The 17791-nt window shown below is 35.2% G+C and overlaps 1 protein-coding gene across 1 annotated transcript; it reads right to left on the reverse strand.

Moving 5' to 3' along the window:
• Positions 1-1438: 1438 nt before the first annotated feature.
• LOC120083980 lies at positions 1439-2038 on the reverse strand. The gene has a single exon (XM_039039885.1). The coding sequence runs from the start codon at positions 2036-2038 to the stop codon at positions 1439-1441; it is 600 nt and encodes a 199-aa protein (XP_038895813.1).
• Positions 2039-17791: the final 15753 nt, after the last annotated feature.

Here is a 17791-nt window from a genome sequence, read left to right on the forward strand (position 1 = left end):
GGTTGTATAATTCTCCTGCGCATCATTCAACATTTTACTCGCATAGTAGATCGGATGCAATACCTTGTCCTTGTGCTAACTCAATATTGCGCCCACTGCATAACCGCTAGCATCACACATCAACGCAAATGGTTGCGTCCAATCCGGTGCAATCAAAATGGGTACGGTGATGAACGCATCTTTCAATGTGTTGAATGCTTCAGTGCACGCATCATCAAAATGATATTCACGGTCAGCTTCAAGGAGCGCACTTAGGGGCCTTGCGATCTGGGAAAAGTTGCGAATAAATCTTCGATAAAACCCAGCATGTCCCAGAAAGCTCCTAAGTGTTTTCACGTTCACTGGCGAAAGTAGCTTGGAAATTGCGTCGATTTTTTCTGGATCGACGTTCAATCCTGCCTTCGAGATCTTATGACCCAGAACAATCCCTTCTTCAACCATAAAGTGGCATTTTTCCCAATTCAGAACAAGATTCATTGCTACACATCTCTTCATGACTTTCTCGAGATTAGCTAAACAAAAGTTATAATTATTGCCGAAAACTGAAAAATCGTCCATGAATACTTGGACTGACTCCTCCAAGTAATCTGAAAAGATCGCCAACATACATCGTTGGAAAGTACCTGGCGCATTGCAGAGTCCAAATGGCATGCGTCGGAATGCAAACGTACCAAATGGGCGCGTAAAGGTTGTCTTGTCTTGATCCTCCGGTGCAATTGCTATTTGGTTGTACCCTGAATAGCTGTCAAGAAAGCAGAAGAATTCATTTCCAGCAAGTCTGTCTAACATCTGACCAATGAACGGGAGTGGAAAATGGTCCTTTTTAGTGGCCAAATTTAACTTGCGATAATCCATACAGATTCTCCACCCCGTGGTTGTTTTTGTGGGAATTAATTCATTTTTGTCATTAGTGACGACTGTTATCCCCCCTTTCTTTGGAACACACTGCAATGGGCTCACCCAGCTGTTATCAAATATCGGGTAGATGACACCTGTTTCCAGCCACTTCACTATTTCCTTCTTCACTACCTCTCTCATAGCAGGGTTCAAGGGACGTTCCCTTTCTATCGATCTTGTTTTTCCTTCTTCCAGACGAATCTTGTGCATGCAATACGAGGGACTGATTCCTCGAATGTTTGCCAAGGTCCATCCTAAAGCCTTTGCATTGTTTCTCAGGATCTGGACAAGTGCATCTTCCTTCTCCTTACTTAGCAAAGCAGAAATGATGACCATGTAACGTGTTGTTATCTCCTAAGTAAGCGTACTTGAGGTGCACAGGCAACGACTTCAACTCTAGCACGGGTGGTTCTTCCAAGGATGGCTTAGTGCATTGTGAAGTTCGTTCAGATAACCTGAGTGATTCAAAATTTGAATCAACATAAATTGTGGCACAATCCTCTTCCCATATTGCGCTGATTCCAAATTCTTCTTCCTTCAATTATTCTAGGGGTTCGTGCCAAGGTTCTTCCCATAGTTCCTCAATATATTGGCAATTCTCCATATCACTTGGGTACTTCAACGCATTGAAAACGTTGAACTTCACTTCCTGATCGTCAACTCTGATGGTGAGTTCTTCTTTTTGCACATCGATCAGCATTTGCCCTGTTACGAGAAATGAGCGACACAGGATGATAGATACTTCTCTGTTATCTTCATAATCCAATATGATAAAGTCCACCGGGAAGATAAACTTGTCCACTTGCACGAGTACATCCTCTATTTTGCCCTCAAAATGTGTTATCGATCTATTGGCCAACTGTAATGTGATCGTGGTTGGTCTTGCGTTGCCGATATCCAGCTTCTTAAAGATCGATAAGGGCATTAGATTTATGCTCGCCCCTAAATCGCACAGTGCATTCCCAACCTTCTTCCCTCCTATTGAGCAGGGCAATGTAAAACTCCCAGGGTCCTTCATTTTGGTGAGGATATTGTTTTCAAACAGTGCACTGCATTCATACGTTAATGCAACTGTTTCATTCTCCCTGATCTTTCTTTTGTTAACAAGTATATCCTTGAGAAATTTTACATAGCTCGGCATTTGTTCCAAAGCTTCTATTAAGGGAATATTGATGTATAATTGTCGGAGAACATCCAAGAACCTCTGAAATTGCTTACTATCATCTTTCTTCTTTATCCTGGATGGGAAAGGTGGAGGATCCCGTCGTACTTCTGTTTTAGTTGACTGTTTGTTGAGGTCCTATTCTTGTTGTGTTTCATTAGCTGGAGGTTGCGTTGATTTAAAATTCAAGTCTTGAGGAGCTTCATCTTTTGTAGGTATACTTACTTCTGGACTGGTAATTTTTCCATTACTGGTTGATTGGTCATCATCGACACTTAGATCTACTGGTCTTGTTGTTGGATCTAGTACTGGAGGCATAGGGGTTATTGTTTTACCACTCCTCAATGTTACTGCATGGCATTGCTCTTTACCTCATGGTCCCGATGCTCCTGAACTGCTAGGCAGCGTACCAGGTTCTTTATTTTTCAACTCAATTGCAAGCCGTTCAATCTGTTCTTCCAACCCTCTAAAGAAGTCAGCTTGCGATTGTCTAATTGCCTCGCTCTTTTCGATATAATGCTTCAATGAAGTCTCCAGAGACGAGGTACTGCAAGAGGTATCGTATAAGAACAGTTTGTCATAGGGTGGTATACTTTGAGAGTTACCTGGACTACAGTCCAGATTAATGAAGATCGGAAGGTTGCCTTGATCCCCTTGATAACTATTCTAATGGAATCTATGGCTCCCATGGTTGTGATTCCCGTCCCAACTTAAAGTTGGGTGATCCCACCAACCAGGGTTATAGATGTTACCAAATGACTCATTATAGATAGAATATACAGCCTGTTGATTCCACGGGCAGACTTCTGCTGGATGTGTCTCCCCACATTGAACGCAATTCATTGCGGCCACGTGCGTCAACGCATAAACTTGCGTTGAACCTTGAGAGAGATTTCTCTGTTGATTAGCCATCGCCTGAAGGAGCGAGGTCATCGTGATCATTTGATCTACCAGTGTGCTCATTGTATTAGTCGACACATCAGCACTTTCTACTATTTCTTGCTCCAAACCACTTTCCTCAAACCTGGTTTCAATCCACTCATCAGAATGTCGCGAAATACGATCTAATATGCTCTTAGCTTCCATATATGATCTGTCCATTAATCCTCCTACTGCGGAGGCATCGACAACTGCTTGCGTTGATTGATCTAAGCCATTGTAAAAAGTCTCCATCAGAATGCTATCGGGAATCTCGATATGCGGAGAACTCTTCACTAACTGTTTGAAATGCACCCAGGCGGTGCTCAAAGTTTCATAACCATTTTGCTCAAAATTCAACACATCCCTCCGTCTCTTTGCATTGACGGCTGAAGGGAAGAATCTGTTCATGAACCTGTCAACCAACTGTTCCCATGTGTTAATCTCATCTGGCTCTAACGACTGAGCCCACCTCTTTGCTTCATCCCGCAGTGTATACAGGAAAAGATATAACCTAAGTCCTTCTTGAGTCACACCAGGCATGGGGAATGCACTACACATGTCTACAAAATTCGTTAAATGCGCATGTGGGTCTTCTCCTTGTAATCCTCCGAATTGACCCACATTCTAAATCATCTGCAGCATAATCGGTCTTATTTCAAATCTTGCATTCTCCTCAACCGTTGGTCTTAAAAATTGCGGTAAATTAAAATATGCGGTAAAGTAAAGTTGCGGTAATAAAATAAAATGCAATAAAAGTAAACCTAAGCTACGTTGATACAAGATATAGGTTACATGATACATGATACCGAGTTTGAGACTGATTGTGAAGATTATTCAAAGAATCGTGTTATGTAGTGGCAAGACTTTATGTACGAAGCAGAAACAGAAAAGATAATTAGTACAAACATCGTAGGTTCATTAATTACGTTAAAGATATAACTACGATTCCACTTTCCCTTAACATACACCTCTCGGTGATCGGTCGTGTTCCTACATCTCTGTGGTGAAACAGGGATGAACGTAATGAACACAAGGTTGCTTCCATCTTTGGAAGAACGTATCGATTTAGTTAACGCATTCTTCTAACCTTCTCTGGACAGATCAGAATGGCATCTTCACTTCTGCTCTCATAGGTAAAGATGTCGTCTAGCATGCTCTAGCTAAATATATTTATTTTTTTAGCACAAATTAATTTACTTGTTTAATTCATTCTAATTACCAAGGGATTAAGAAAACATCGTGGAGAAATCGATTAATGGAGGAACAGAAGTAGATAGAAATATGGAGATGAAAATGATCATGACATTTAATTATAGAATCAAGCGTCTGATACATGGTGTAAGAAGATGAGATACAATTGATGATAGAGATAGAAACAAACACAGAAGAGTGCCAACATCTTGACACAGATCTGGATGGAGAAATCGCTTGCCGGCGTCTAGAATGAATGGAAGGATGAGCGTCCCTCTCAGGCTTGCTCAACTTGTAGAGTTGATCTAGGTACAGAGCTTCATGGCAGGGATTTGGAATGATTCGCCCTGAGACTCACCTCTCGGCCTTGCCTCTTTTCTTCTGTTATGCAATCAATCCGTCGAAAATGCACAACGGTTAGTTGTACATGTGTCAAAATCCTCCACGATTGCGTTGCTCATTTGCATCTTTCGATCGTGTGCCTGCATGCGGTGTTGTTTTTTCTTACCACATGCGGTTTAAGTTGCGTTGATCGCAAAGCTCTTGATCGATTGTCACATACTCCGACATTGCGTTGATCATCTATTCATTCCGGAATGATGGGCGCAATACGACGTAAATGGGTTGATCTTTTCTCTTGATCCATGAACGCATGCGGTGACTTGATTTCCTGCAAAACAAACTTGAAATATTCTTTTCTACCATTGCAATGGTGTCAGTGCATGTATTTGACAACAATTTATAATTCTTGCATTTCTTAGCCAATTTCCATACAATTGACGCAACTTTCCTCTCTTTTAATCGAAATATCTAAATAAAGCAGTATAAATAACTTGTATTTCTACAAGTTATCAGTAGAGCATTTGGAGTAGACGATCGACGCAAAGTTAGGATGGGAGTTGAGCGGAATTGCCTTAGTCGAAGATATGCTTGAGGACAAGCATATATCTAAATTTGGGGGTGTGAACACACCCACTAACCCCATTCGTGTAATAGATTATATGGCAAAAAGAAGGAAAAGTTGCGTCGATATTATAAGAATTGGCTTAAAAATAGGAAAATTATAAAGTGCCGTGAACACACCCACTAACCCCATTGCGGTGGTGAAATGGAATGTCCAAGTCTTTGCTTTGCAGGAAATAGGTCACCCTGTGCATTAATTTCTTGAGGATAAAAATGAACAACGTATCTACTCAGCACGCGACAATCGATCAAGAACGAAAAGATCAATGTAATTTCAGTTCATGCGACGATCGATCATGGATTCAAGCAATCAATGCATTTCCACTGCATGCGGCGATCAACAATAGATCAAAATAACTACACTGCATGCGGTGATCGATCGAAGTTGTGAAGAGCAACGCATTCGCCACTCTAACAAGTGTACATCTTTTCTGTTGTACGATTATGACAAATTGATCGTTGAGCAGAGCGGACTTTTCCATTAAGCCATGGCAGGAATTATCAGAATTACACAGTGGGACCACCAACACAGAGAGTCAAGGTCTATAAATAGCTTCCTCAAATTCATTGTTAAGGAGGCTGTTCTGAAGATATATTACAAAGAAAATATGGGAGAACGATGAGACAAGGCTGGAAGGTGAGTCTCTGAGCAAGAAATTCTTTCCATTCCCGAAGAAGAAGCTCTGTGCAAGAGGTCACTTCTACCTGGAAAGCAAGCATGAAAGGGAAGCTTTCTACTCCATTTCATCCACACGCCGGCAAGCACAACGTCTCCGATCGGGAACTGTGTCAAGACATTGACACTCTTTCCGTATTTGTTTCTATTCTTTCATTCATCTACTGTGTTCACTTCTTTAATCTTTCATTCATAAATCATGTATCAAACGCTGATCTTTAGATTTAAATAACATTATCGTAATCATTATCATCTCTCTGTTCCTTTCCACACATTTGTCATCCATTTTCTGCATCATGTGTCATTCATCCCCTGAGTAAAGAGGAAGGATTAAGCAAGTGAGTTAATCCTTGTTAAGGTAATCGGCTAAGTTTAGCTAAAGCATGTTCAACGGCATCTTCACCTGTGAGAGCAGAAGTGAAGATATTATTTTGCTTATCGAGAGAAGGTTGGAAGAATGCATTAACTAAAGCGAGAAGTATTTCCAGAGATGGAAACAATCTTGCGTTCATTACGTTCATCTCTGTTTCACCATAGACGTATGGGAACACGACCGATCACTGAAATGTGTAAGCCAAGGGAAAGCGGAACCTCAGTTGCGTCCTTAATGAGATTGATGAACTTGCGATGTCCTCTCCCTCAAATCATTCTTTTTCTTATTCATTCACAAGACTTGTCACCGCATTCATTAGATTCTTTTGTACAACTTCACAGCCAATCCTCACCCTATATCATTAGTAGTTTAGTCATTTATTTTATCATCGTAATTTACTTTAACGCAATTTATTTTCATCGCAATTTACATTTCTGCACAAAACAAATTCTTTATTCTTTATGATAAACTGGTCGCATTTACCACACTAGTATCGCATCTAAACAACAACCATCCCCGTGTTTAACCTCAGGTCATTCTGAGAAACTTGCGTTGGAATTATAATTGGTTCCAGCATAAGAAAACTTGTGACACGCACTACACGAACGCATTCTGAAAACTTGTGACACGTATTACACGAATGCATACTACGAAGCATTTAAGCATCATCGCATACACCTAGAACATAGTATCGCAACAATATCTTTATTGCAAAGCACTTGAGCGCATAGAGCATCATGATTCATTCATAAGCAACGCAATAGATAAAGATAAAGATTATATAAACTTAATATTATAAGTTTTTGGCGTCATTGCCGGGGACAAGAACTTGAATCATCATTCATCATAGTGCAACATATGCGTTCATAACAACATCACATTTTATCATTACCACCAACCTTTTTGGGGACTTATCTGATCTGGGAGCTGGGAACTCAATCGACAAGATGGAATTCACTCCTTTCCTGAAGCAGAGATAAGTAGAGAGATTGCTCCCTTAAGGGCTAATTCCGGGGCTTGAACATAGTGGCCATAGCTTCTCTTTGGAATAGAAGACTCAGTCATAGTAGGACAATGACTTATGTTTATTAGAGGGATCAGTGATACTTAAAGAGACAGATGTAACTACGGAGGCATAATGGTTATTGGCTCAGCTGTACTTACGAGCGATATGTGAAGGGTTGTCGCACTGCTGATTGGTTAAGATGGACACATATATACCTGTAGTAAGGAGAGTTCAGCTTTCGATCTTTAGTGGAGTGCCTGGCAGTTAACAGATGGTGAATCCCGTGACTAAAGAGTTTAGTCAGTTATTCACGTACCGTTGGAGTTTCGGATCTATAAGTCCATGAGGTCCCCTTGGTAGCTTGGATTCTGTTGAGGATCAAGTTTTTGGTATTGATTTGAAATGTTCAAATTGACAAGAGGTATTTTGATTATATATGATATAATCGGTATGATGCATGAGATACATCTAGTGGAGGATTGATGTAAATGAGATTTACATTAAGTACCATGGAATAGAAAAAGAACTATGATCTATATGTTTCATGAGATGAAATGTTAAAACTATAGGTTATAAATATAGTTTGAAAAGTTGGTTATCATTTATATTTATAATAATATTAATTATTGGATAATTAATATCTTTTCTTTTAAATAACCAAAGTAGTAGGTGGTTATTGGATCATGGTAACCGTGAGTTTAAAAGGAAAGTGGTTTCTTATTTTGAAAAGAGGTTTTTACAAAAGTTTAAAAAGGAATTTGAGTTTTCTCTTCGGCGAAAAGAAACTCACGAAAATCGTCAAGTAAATACAGATTTACTAAACGACGGCTAGACAAGCTAAACGATCGTGTAGGTGAAAGCTAAACGATCGTGCAGTGTTTACTAAACAATCACTAGCCCAAGGTATACGATGGTGTAGAGTCTATAGGTGATAGACCGAGTTAAACGATAGAGCTAGACAATCGCATAGTTCTATCTAAACAATTAGGCATCGACCTATACGATAGGTCTTCGACTTCTCCCACTTGCCCAGTCATGTACGCGATCGTTCTTTCCTCTATTCGTCAGCCTCACGCCAAGTCTAAATAGAGCCCACCCTCTGGATTCTCACACCGAGAACACCAAGGTCACCTTGTTGGTGGTGTCAGACTCAACTCGACACCGTCGAGGATTTCTGGTGGCCATTCGTGGTGCTGTGGAGTTCGTTCATGTTTCGGAGGAGTTCATGACCGAGGAGATCATTGAGGACGAGCGTGAAGTGTTCGTGCTATGTTTGTTCGGTGTTGCGGTCGTGTAGATCGAGCACTCATGGTTGCTATTGTTCGATCTGATTCGCGCATCGGAGCGTGGAGACGCATCCTCATATGTGTGTAAAGTTTCCCTCTATACATTTGTATTTATTCATGCTGTAATTTCTGTATAATCGCATAACCGTTTGTTTTGAAGTTGACTGTACATGTTTTTGATTCATGATTGTAATTTCGAATAGTCTTATTTCGCTACTCATGGAAATCATCTCTTCCGATTTCCTACAAGGGATACATCCATCGTAAATATATAGGCCCACAAAGTTTGACTTCTCTAACAATTTGTTCTATGAGATGCACCATTATTGTGAAGAATGAGGGAGGACTTCTCTAATAAACATAATATAATCACAATCTCTTCTTGTAGCTTCTCTAATTGTATAGCATCTAGGATTTTGTTACATATAGAAACTAAAAAAAAAATACAAAGACGAGTTATAGCATATCGAACATATTTTGGTAGAACAAATCTGATGACAATGGGGAGTAATTGTTGTAAGAGCACATGACAATCATGAGATTTTAGACCATTGAGTTTTAAATCTTCCATTGGCACAAGATTTCTAACATTGGAAGAATAATCCTCAGGAATCTTCGTGTCCGATAATATCTACTAAACACAACGCTTTTCTTCTTTAGTAATAGTATAACAAGCAAGGGGACGGAAGATTTTTTTATCCCCATTAATAAGTGTAAGCTCTGGTCGAATTTTTAAAACAGCTAAATCATGTCTAACATTCAATTCATCTTTTGTTTTTCTTGGAATATCAAGAAGTGTACCTATGATATTCGTGCAAACATTTTTCTCGATATGCATCACATCTAAACAATGTCTAACATGGAGATGTTCCAATAAGGAAGTTCAAAAAAAGCAGACATCCTATTCCAACAACCTTTGGTACTTCCTTTTGTGATTTTTTTTATCTTTTTTTTTTTTCTCTTTGAAAATCAAGATCTTTAGATTTTTCAAATACAACGTCCCCGGAGAAAGGTCTGGAATACTTCCAAGTTCTCTCTAACCATCAAATGATATCTTTTGACGTCGAAAAGGATGATTATGTGCTAGAAATTTTTTATGGCCAAGGTATGCCATTTTTTTCCCATGTTTCAGTCTTAATGAAGATGTGTTAGCTCCATAAATTGGATATGCCTTACAACCTTTGACACTACATCCACTAAGGTTTTTATATTCTAGAAAACCATTGATCCTCAACAATAGAATTGTTCTTAAGTTGAATAGTTCCTCTCGATATGCATCATAACATTGCACACCACTTTTCCACAAAAGTTTTAAATCGTCAATCAATGGCTCTAAGTATATCCCAATGTCATCCCCTGGTTTTTTTTTTACCAGAAATCAATATTGGTAACATCATAAACTTTCTTTTCATACACAACCATGGGGGAAGATTATAAATGACCATCACAACTGGCCAACAATTATACTTAAAGCTCATATCACTAGGTGGATTTATTCCATCTATTGACAATGCTAAACAAAGATTCCTAGGTTCAAAACCAAAGTCCGACCACATTGTGTCAACTAACTTCCAAGCTGGGGAGTCTATAAGGTGACATAATTTATCATACATTTCTCTCTCATTAGCATGCCAAGTCAGGTTTTTAGCACATTCAACACTTCTATCCATTCATTGAAAACGTTGTATAGGTGGAAAATACCACATTATTTTGGCAGGGATTTTCTTCTCCTTATTTGTGTCTTTACTATATTTCCACATTGACTCACCATATTCAGGACACACAATTGCATTGGCATATTCCTTTCAATACAAACAACAATCATTAGGGCATGCATGAATATTTTCATATTCCATTCCTAGTGCACCTAATGTTTTCTTTGCTTCATACATTGATGTAGGGAGGTCATTAGTAGAAGGTACGATATCCTTTAATGCTTTTAGTAATTATGAAAAGCTAATGTAGCTCCATCCATGTCTAACTTTTAAGTTATATAACTTTACTAATGTAGACAACTTGGTGAATTTTTTGCATCCTTCATGTAATGGCTTCTCAGCATCATCAAGCACTTATCAAATCCATTCCGATCTTTTGAATATTGTTCAAGAGCAATTTCAACCATTTCTTTTATATTTCCAACATCATTCTCTTCATACCTACACTCAGAGGATTTTCCATGCAAAGATGAACTAGGAAGTTCTTCACCATAACAAAACCAAATCTAATAACTTTCATCAATGCCATTAAAATATAAATGAATAAATGTTGTAATGAATAAATGGTTTACTAAATTCAAAATCTTAAGAGTTAAATGTGCTAATGTTGTAATGAATAAATGGTTTACTAAATTCCATGCAAATGTGCTGATGTTATAATGAATAAATGGTTTACTATTCAAAATCTTAAGAGTTAAATGGTGTAAAGAGCAACTACAACTACTTTTCTATTATGCTAAAGTAGAGACCGATGATTTCAAATGGGATCAAATATTTTCAAATTCTAAATGTGCCCATTATCAACCAAACAATATTAGCAATGATAAGAATAAAAAGAAGGAATTGTGTGTTCTTTAAGCTAGGTTGGAAAATAAAACCTTAATAGTTTTGCACGTAAGAAGAAAAAAGTACAAAACAAAGAAAGAGATTATAAACCACACACTGTTAATAAAAGAAATGAATACACAATTAAAAAAATTCAAAATTAGAAATGAAATATTCTATTTATCATAATGAAAAATGCGCAATCAATACTATAAAAGAGATAACACAATCTTAATATCATAATTAGATGAAAGTTAAGAAAATAGAATTGAAAATGTAAAAGAGTTAAGGTTCTCACGATGCTAGATTAAATTTCTACCAAATTTGACATTGAAGTAAACTAAATCCATACAGACAAAAGGGATTAAGCCATGCAAATCAAAGCTAATAACAAATATCCAAAATTCCAAATGAAAATTTTCATCAACAAAATTGAATTGTGGAGGAATATAAGAACTTAAAAGGGTGAATAAAACTTACAAACCAGAAAACATAGTCGTAATATCGACAGAAAAAATGTAGCAACGATTAGCACAATGTTGAACGTAGCTGCAGGGGAGAACGATTAGCACAAACCAAAAAATGTTGAACGGACGAAGAATGGATAGAATGTCGAATGGACGTTGACAGAAAGAACGGACGGCAACAATTTTGAAGGTCGAATGGACAGCGGACGAAGGGCAATGATTTTGAAGGTTGAATGGATGAAATAATGCTTGAAGGTTGAACGGAAGAAAAATGCTTGAAGGTTGACTAAAATATGGCCGAACGGGGAGGAAAATCTAGAGCATTTAACCCTTTTACTTCTTTAAAATAATAACTCAATTATTTTTTATATTTTATTCGTGTCAAGTAAGAGCTTATTATACTTTACACAAAAAACATGTCAAGTTATGGTCCACATGAAAAAATCCGAAATATTCTATCAATCTCCGCTTTTTAACCCTTTTACTTGACATTTTCTTTCCTAAAAGGTCATTACTTGTCGTTTTTTTCCAAAGAAACGTCAAATAATTAAAAACTATAAGTGTCAAGTAATGTAGATTTTGTAGTAGTGTGATTAGATAAAGAGATGATCATAAGTATATAACTGAGGACAAGCTAAGTATCTCTAATTGATATGAGACCTTTTGAGGTGAAGACAACAACAAAGGTACAAGGATTTGAGATAGTTGGAAGATCGTTGCCCTTAACATTTATTATAATAATCCTGTTCCTTTATTCTCCGGGTATTGAGGTGCTTTAATAAGGCCTTAAAGGTAGTAACCTTTCAAATTTTGTGCTTTAATTGCCAAGGTTAACGTACTAGAATTCCAGGATCTAGGTTAGTATTCGGCATCTGATGACTCCGACATTTCTCTGCATCACTTCCGACATATCAATATGAGTTCTTTCAGCATATTTTATCCTCAATCATATGTTTTATAAGAACTTCTCACATGCTTCCTAAAAAAATTTTCAGGGGATTAACCAACATAAACATTTCTTTTAAACATTCTTTCATAGTTTTAGGATCTCTGACTTTCATTCGGTTGTGATCTCAGTTCATTCATATAATCTTATTGAACTCGGACATTACACATATTCTCTCTCTTGATGGTATCAACATAAACATCAAAGCAACATGAAGAGAAATAGAGAGGAATATATTATTAATAATTTCTAAAACTATTGCTTTAGAGGATCCAAAGTTAAATTAAAAATGTTAACTGGCCGAGCTAGATCCTGTCCTAAGCACAAAACATTATAATTTAATCATGATGCAATGTGTAAAGAAAAAACACCAAACAAGTGGGAGTGGGGGTTCTATTGGTCCATTATTTCTGATATTCAATTGTAAAAAAAAAAAAAAAGGCCATTGAGGGCAGTGGGCGGGCCACTGTCGCCGCCGCCGCCGTCGGCCACATTCCCTAAAAGTTCATCGCCAATTAACTATTGTCTAAAGCTGATTTCTAATTAAGTTTTTCAGTGCCATGATTCAGTAACATGGAATCAACTTTCTCTTTTTCTATTAATTGTTTAAACAATAACATATGGTAAGAAGCGAAAATAAATATTGAAAAATGTTTACAAATAAAAAAAAATATCAAACTATTTATAAAAATAGTAAAATAAATATTGATAGACTCTATTAACGTCTATCAGTGATAGAAACTGATAGAAGTCTATTATCGATAAAAATTGATAGAAGTTATCCTGTCATCAGGGATACAAATGGATAAAAGTTTAAAATGATTAAATTTGTTATTTTGGATTAATAATATTTCTTATTTTTAATTTTTTTTTATAAAGGAAAGTAATAAATGTTGGATGGTTGGTGGGTTGGTGGTGGGGCTTTGCTGTCTGAATGAATCTCACATGTGGAGAAAAATTAATTATTCATTATTAATTATAGTATCAGTGTTTGATACTTTTTTTTTTTTTTTACTTTTTATTATTTATTTTATGTAGGTTAAGAATGAGTCCATATAGACCCTTTTTATTATGCTGACTTTGTAAGCTTCTAGGTACATTTAGTAGTACTCAGAAAAACAAATCATTTAGTAGTTTAAATTAAGATTGTATCGAACAATCATGTTATTTCTTCTTTAATTAATATTGATTTCACTTGTTAAATTTTTTACAAATTTTTAAATTCACATGTGAGATGAAATGTTAAATTAATAATATAATTAAATTTAATATAATCGACCTATTAAGTGGGTAGTTTGATTGCTTGTAATTAGCTTAATTTTTAAGCTTTTCTTTTCAAAAATTATTTTTGCCATTGAAGTTTCAAAATCAGCATTTTATTAGGAGAGTTTTTGGATTTAAATTATATTTAGTTTTGAGTAATATTTGGGTCTAGCTTGGACTACATAAAAGATGGATGTACCTCGAAATATATCCAAATAATTTTTCTTTTCTTTTTGATGTTTGGATTTAGTTTGGTAAAAAAACATTTTTAGTTCCTATATTCTTCCACACTTTAATTCTTGAACTTTAATAAATAACAATTTATTCCACATACATTACAATTTGTAACGATTTTAGTCCGTATCGTAAAAAATATTATTAAGGTTTAATCAAATGTCTTATACTTGTAAATTGATAAATCGATGATTTTTTTTTATGATAAAAACTAAATTGTTACAATTTTCAAAATATAAGGACTAACACATTACCAACTAAAGTGTGAGGACTAAATTGTTAATGAAAATTTAGGAACTAAGATCATTTTTACAACTCTTCAAAAGTAACCCATCAATGATACTGTAAAAAGTGGGCCCGAATTGATTACTTTTATTGTCATTTACTTGCTTTTCGTGATCATAATGAGATGTGTGTCCGTCTTGAAACTTATAATCAAATTGTGTAACCTTATTGAGGAATGAATGGTGCTCAGATTGAAAATTACGTGGACCCATACCTATAAAATCATCGTTACGGATATTATTACTGTAAAAATATGAAAAATTATGAATTTTTCACATTTATTATTATATTTATCATTGTCATTACTATTACTGTTACCGTGAGGGTCAAATAGTAATGATAACGATAACAGTAACAATAAAATGTGACAGATTCATAATTCTAAGTAAACGCGATCAATAGCAATCCAATTATGTTTGCGATTCAAGTCTATTACGATTCATCCATCAATGAAATCTCATTCTAATTACACCAATTTTCATTACGATTTGATAAACATGATCTAAATTTTTTTTTTTAATTGATTTAAGTTTCTATTTAGTCATTTAATTTAAAAAGTGTTACTTTTCAATACTTAGGTTTAAATTCTATATCCATTTAGTTTTGAGATTCGAATTTTGTTTTTTATTTATATTAAGTTGAGTTGAAGTTTTTAGATGAAGTTTCTCATTATTATAACTAATTAATAAATAAAATAATATAACATATACTTATTTTTATCCTATAATTTTAATAAAATTTTGTTAGCACTTTTTTATTTTTTAAATATAATATATATAAATGAATTTTAGATATGCTACTTTTATTTAAATTGAAACGTAAATTATAAAATTACACAATTTAGTAATTGATAAATTGCTAACTTCCTCCACATGCCGTCTACAGTTTTTTTTTAAAAAAACAATTAAACTTAAAAATTCCTATAAACAAATATCTTTTTTTCTTAAGCCTATATTTTTATTTATCTACTCTTAACTAATAATATTTCAAAATATAAAAATACTTTTATGATTTTAAGATGAAAAAAATGTATTTTAGACTAACTCATATTGCACTTTTGTATTAAAACAAAAAAAAAAAAAACCATTACGATTTAAAAAATGTTTTTAAGATTAAAAAAATTAAAACTTTTAACAATATTTGATTCTTAAATTAATTACACATGTTTAAAAAAAAAAATCATATCGATGTATCTAAATAGTTTCATGATCACTTGAATTTTTGTTGCTTAAGTCTTTCGGTAACATCTTAAATTTTTATATAAGTTTTAATCTAGTTGTCTTTATTATCTGGGTATTATTTTGAATGTTGATGTTAAAATTAAATTATTGTAATCGAGATAATTCAATTTAAATGAAGTGTTCAAGATTTAAAATTTGAATTTAATTCAATTGATGGATTTCGTTTGAAATATTGGAGAAGATTTGAAAATTTTGGATTAATTAATAAGAGGTTTATGGATTTAAGGGATTTGAAAATTGGATTTCATTTAATTTAGATAGCGATTTAATAAGTAAAAGGAAAAATATATTTATATATATATTGGGAGTTAGGGTTTAAAAAAATTGTTTATAAATATATAGTTTGGGACTCCTCGTAAAGTACGTAAAAAAGGAGAAATTTCTTCCTCTCTTCTTCGTGTAACACAAGCCGCCCTCCCTTTCTCTTTCTCACTCAGCCCTTAAATGATGGCACGCCGTCGAAGTTTGCACACTGCTCATTCGTCTTCGCTCAATCTCAATCGTCGCTCGTTTCACGTCGTACCTCAGCCACGTGACTAATCACTTGATCGCTAGCGTTTGTCACTGCTGATTCACATTGTCTTTCGTCGTTGTTTACATCCTCCAGCCAAGATGTCAAGAAATTACAACGTAGTACTTATCTATATTAGATGCACGATTATAGTGACTCTCGTACAATTTAACCACTCAACAAAGACTCTAAGCTCCCCTTAGGTGTGAGATTTCCTCTCACTGTGTCTTCGGCTCCTCCTAAATTGTATTACTAGTGAAGTAAATCTTAGACTCCCTATAAGATTGAGACTTCCTCTCTATAACGTTGAGCTCCCATCAAGCTGTGAGACTCCTTCCCACTTTGGTTGTATCTTTCCCTATAACGCAAAATCTCCTTTGCTTGAATAACTTAGACTCCTCCTAAGTTTGAGAATGTCTTCTCAACAAATTGTCTTGTCCTCGAAGAGAGGAATACAAAGAATGTCTTCAAGAACAGGAGAACTCAAATTGTCAATGCATTACACAGTCGACCGAAAACACTTAGTGTTCTTCCAAGATATGAGCTTAAAAGAATAATACGGGTGATGTCTTCAAAGAGTAAAGAACCCTTTAAATATGAGTCACGGAAACAAAGTCGGTCAACCTTAAATTCCATAACAATCGGGAGCCAGAAAGGAAAAGGATATCGACAGAATATAACAAAAAAGGAAAAAAACTAATAAGGAAAAAAATATTACAGAATCAGCATTTCCAAAAGCATTTCTTTTCTCGAAAGTAAAAATGTAAAGACAAATCTCAGAACATCTGAGACGCTTAAACAAATATTATCAACCATACAAAACCTAACCGGTCTGAATTTGGATTGGGGGTTAGGCCTTAAAGGTTAAGTTTAAATTTGTATTTAAGTTATAGGGTTGATTCAAAATTTCTAATGGTTTAATGGAGATTAGTTGTTTGGATAAAATTAATTAAGCTTGATATCGAGGTAAGTGGTTTACTACTAGTTCTCCCTCGAACCCAAAGTTCATGTTAATATTGTAACGTCAAATGCATGCTTCTATTGTGATGAAATTATTTGCTACGATGGTATGATGTATGGACTATCAAGGGTATCCTGGAGAGCTTTAGTTATGTTACTAAGTTTTTTATATCATGTTTATGGTTTGATACAAAATCTGGATGTCGTATGTTGCATGCTGGACTGATAGTGACTGTTAGTACTTCTATTGGGCTGTGTACATCTCATGTTTGTGAACCTTCGAGTTTACTTCTTATGTTCATGTTTCAGCATCCCTACGGGGTTGTCATCTATGCTTATAATTGCGACCATCAGAGATCACTACCTATGAAAGTGTGCCTTTAGGTTCGTCTTTTATGTCTATGTCTATGCTTATACCTATGATATGTGAAGTACACCTGTGTCTCGATAGGAAGGTTAACAAGATCACCAAGTGGGCCAAATAGTAGGTCACTTACTCATTATCTTTATATTCACCCTTTTCTCTACATGTTTTTCATGTAAAGGGAAGGACGGAACAACGAATGACAAAAAAGATATGTAACTGAGTCTTTGGGACTTGACATCACTTCTGCATATGTTTTTCTCAAATTTCTATATTTTAGTTTAAGATTCACACATTTAAATTCTTTGACTATCCTATTTTGTTGTTTATTTAATTTATATTAAATTAGAGTCTAGGGTACTTTGAACAATAATTTTTTATTCTTTAAAGCTTTATTTTTTTTCCTTAAACATACAAAAGACCTATTTTCAAATTATGCATGCATGTAATAACATCCCTTCAGTAAGTGTTAGAGAGCCAGGTTGTTACACTTTTTATATATTTT

Source organism: Benincasa hispida, chromosome 8 (genome assembly GCF_009727055.1).
Source record: "Benincasa hispida cultivar B227 chromosome 8, ASM972705v1, whole genome shotgun sequence".
In the NCBI taxonomy this organism is placed as follows: domain Eukaryota; kingdom Viridiplantae; phylum Streptophyta; class Magnoliopsida; order Cucurbitales; family Cucurbitaceae; genus Benincasa; species Benincasa hispida.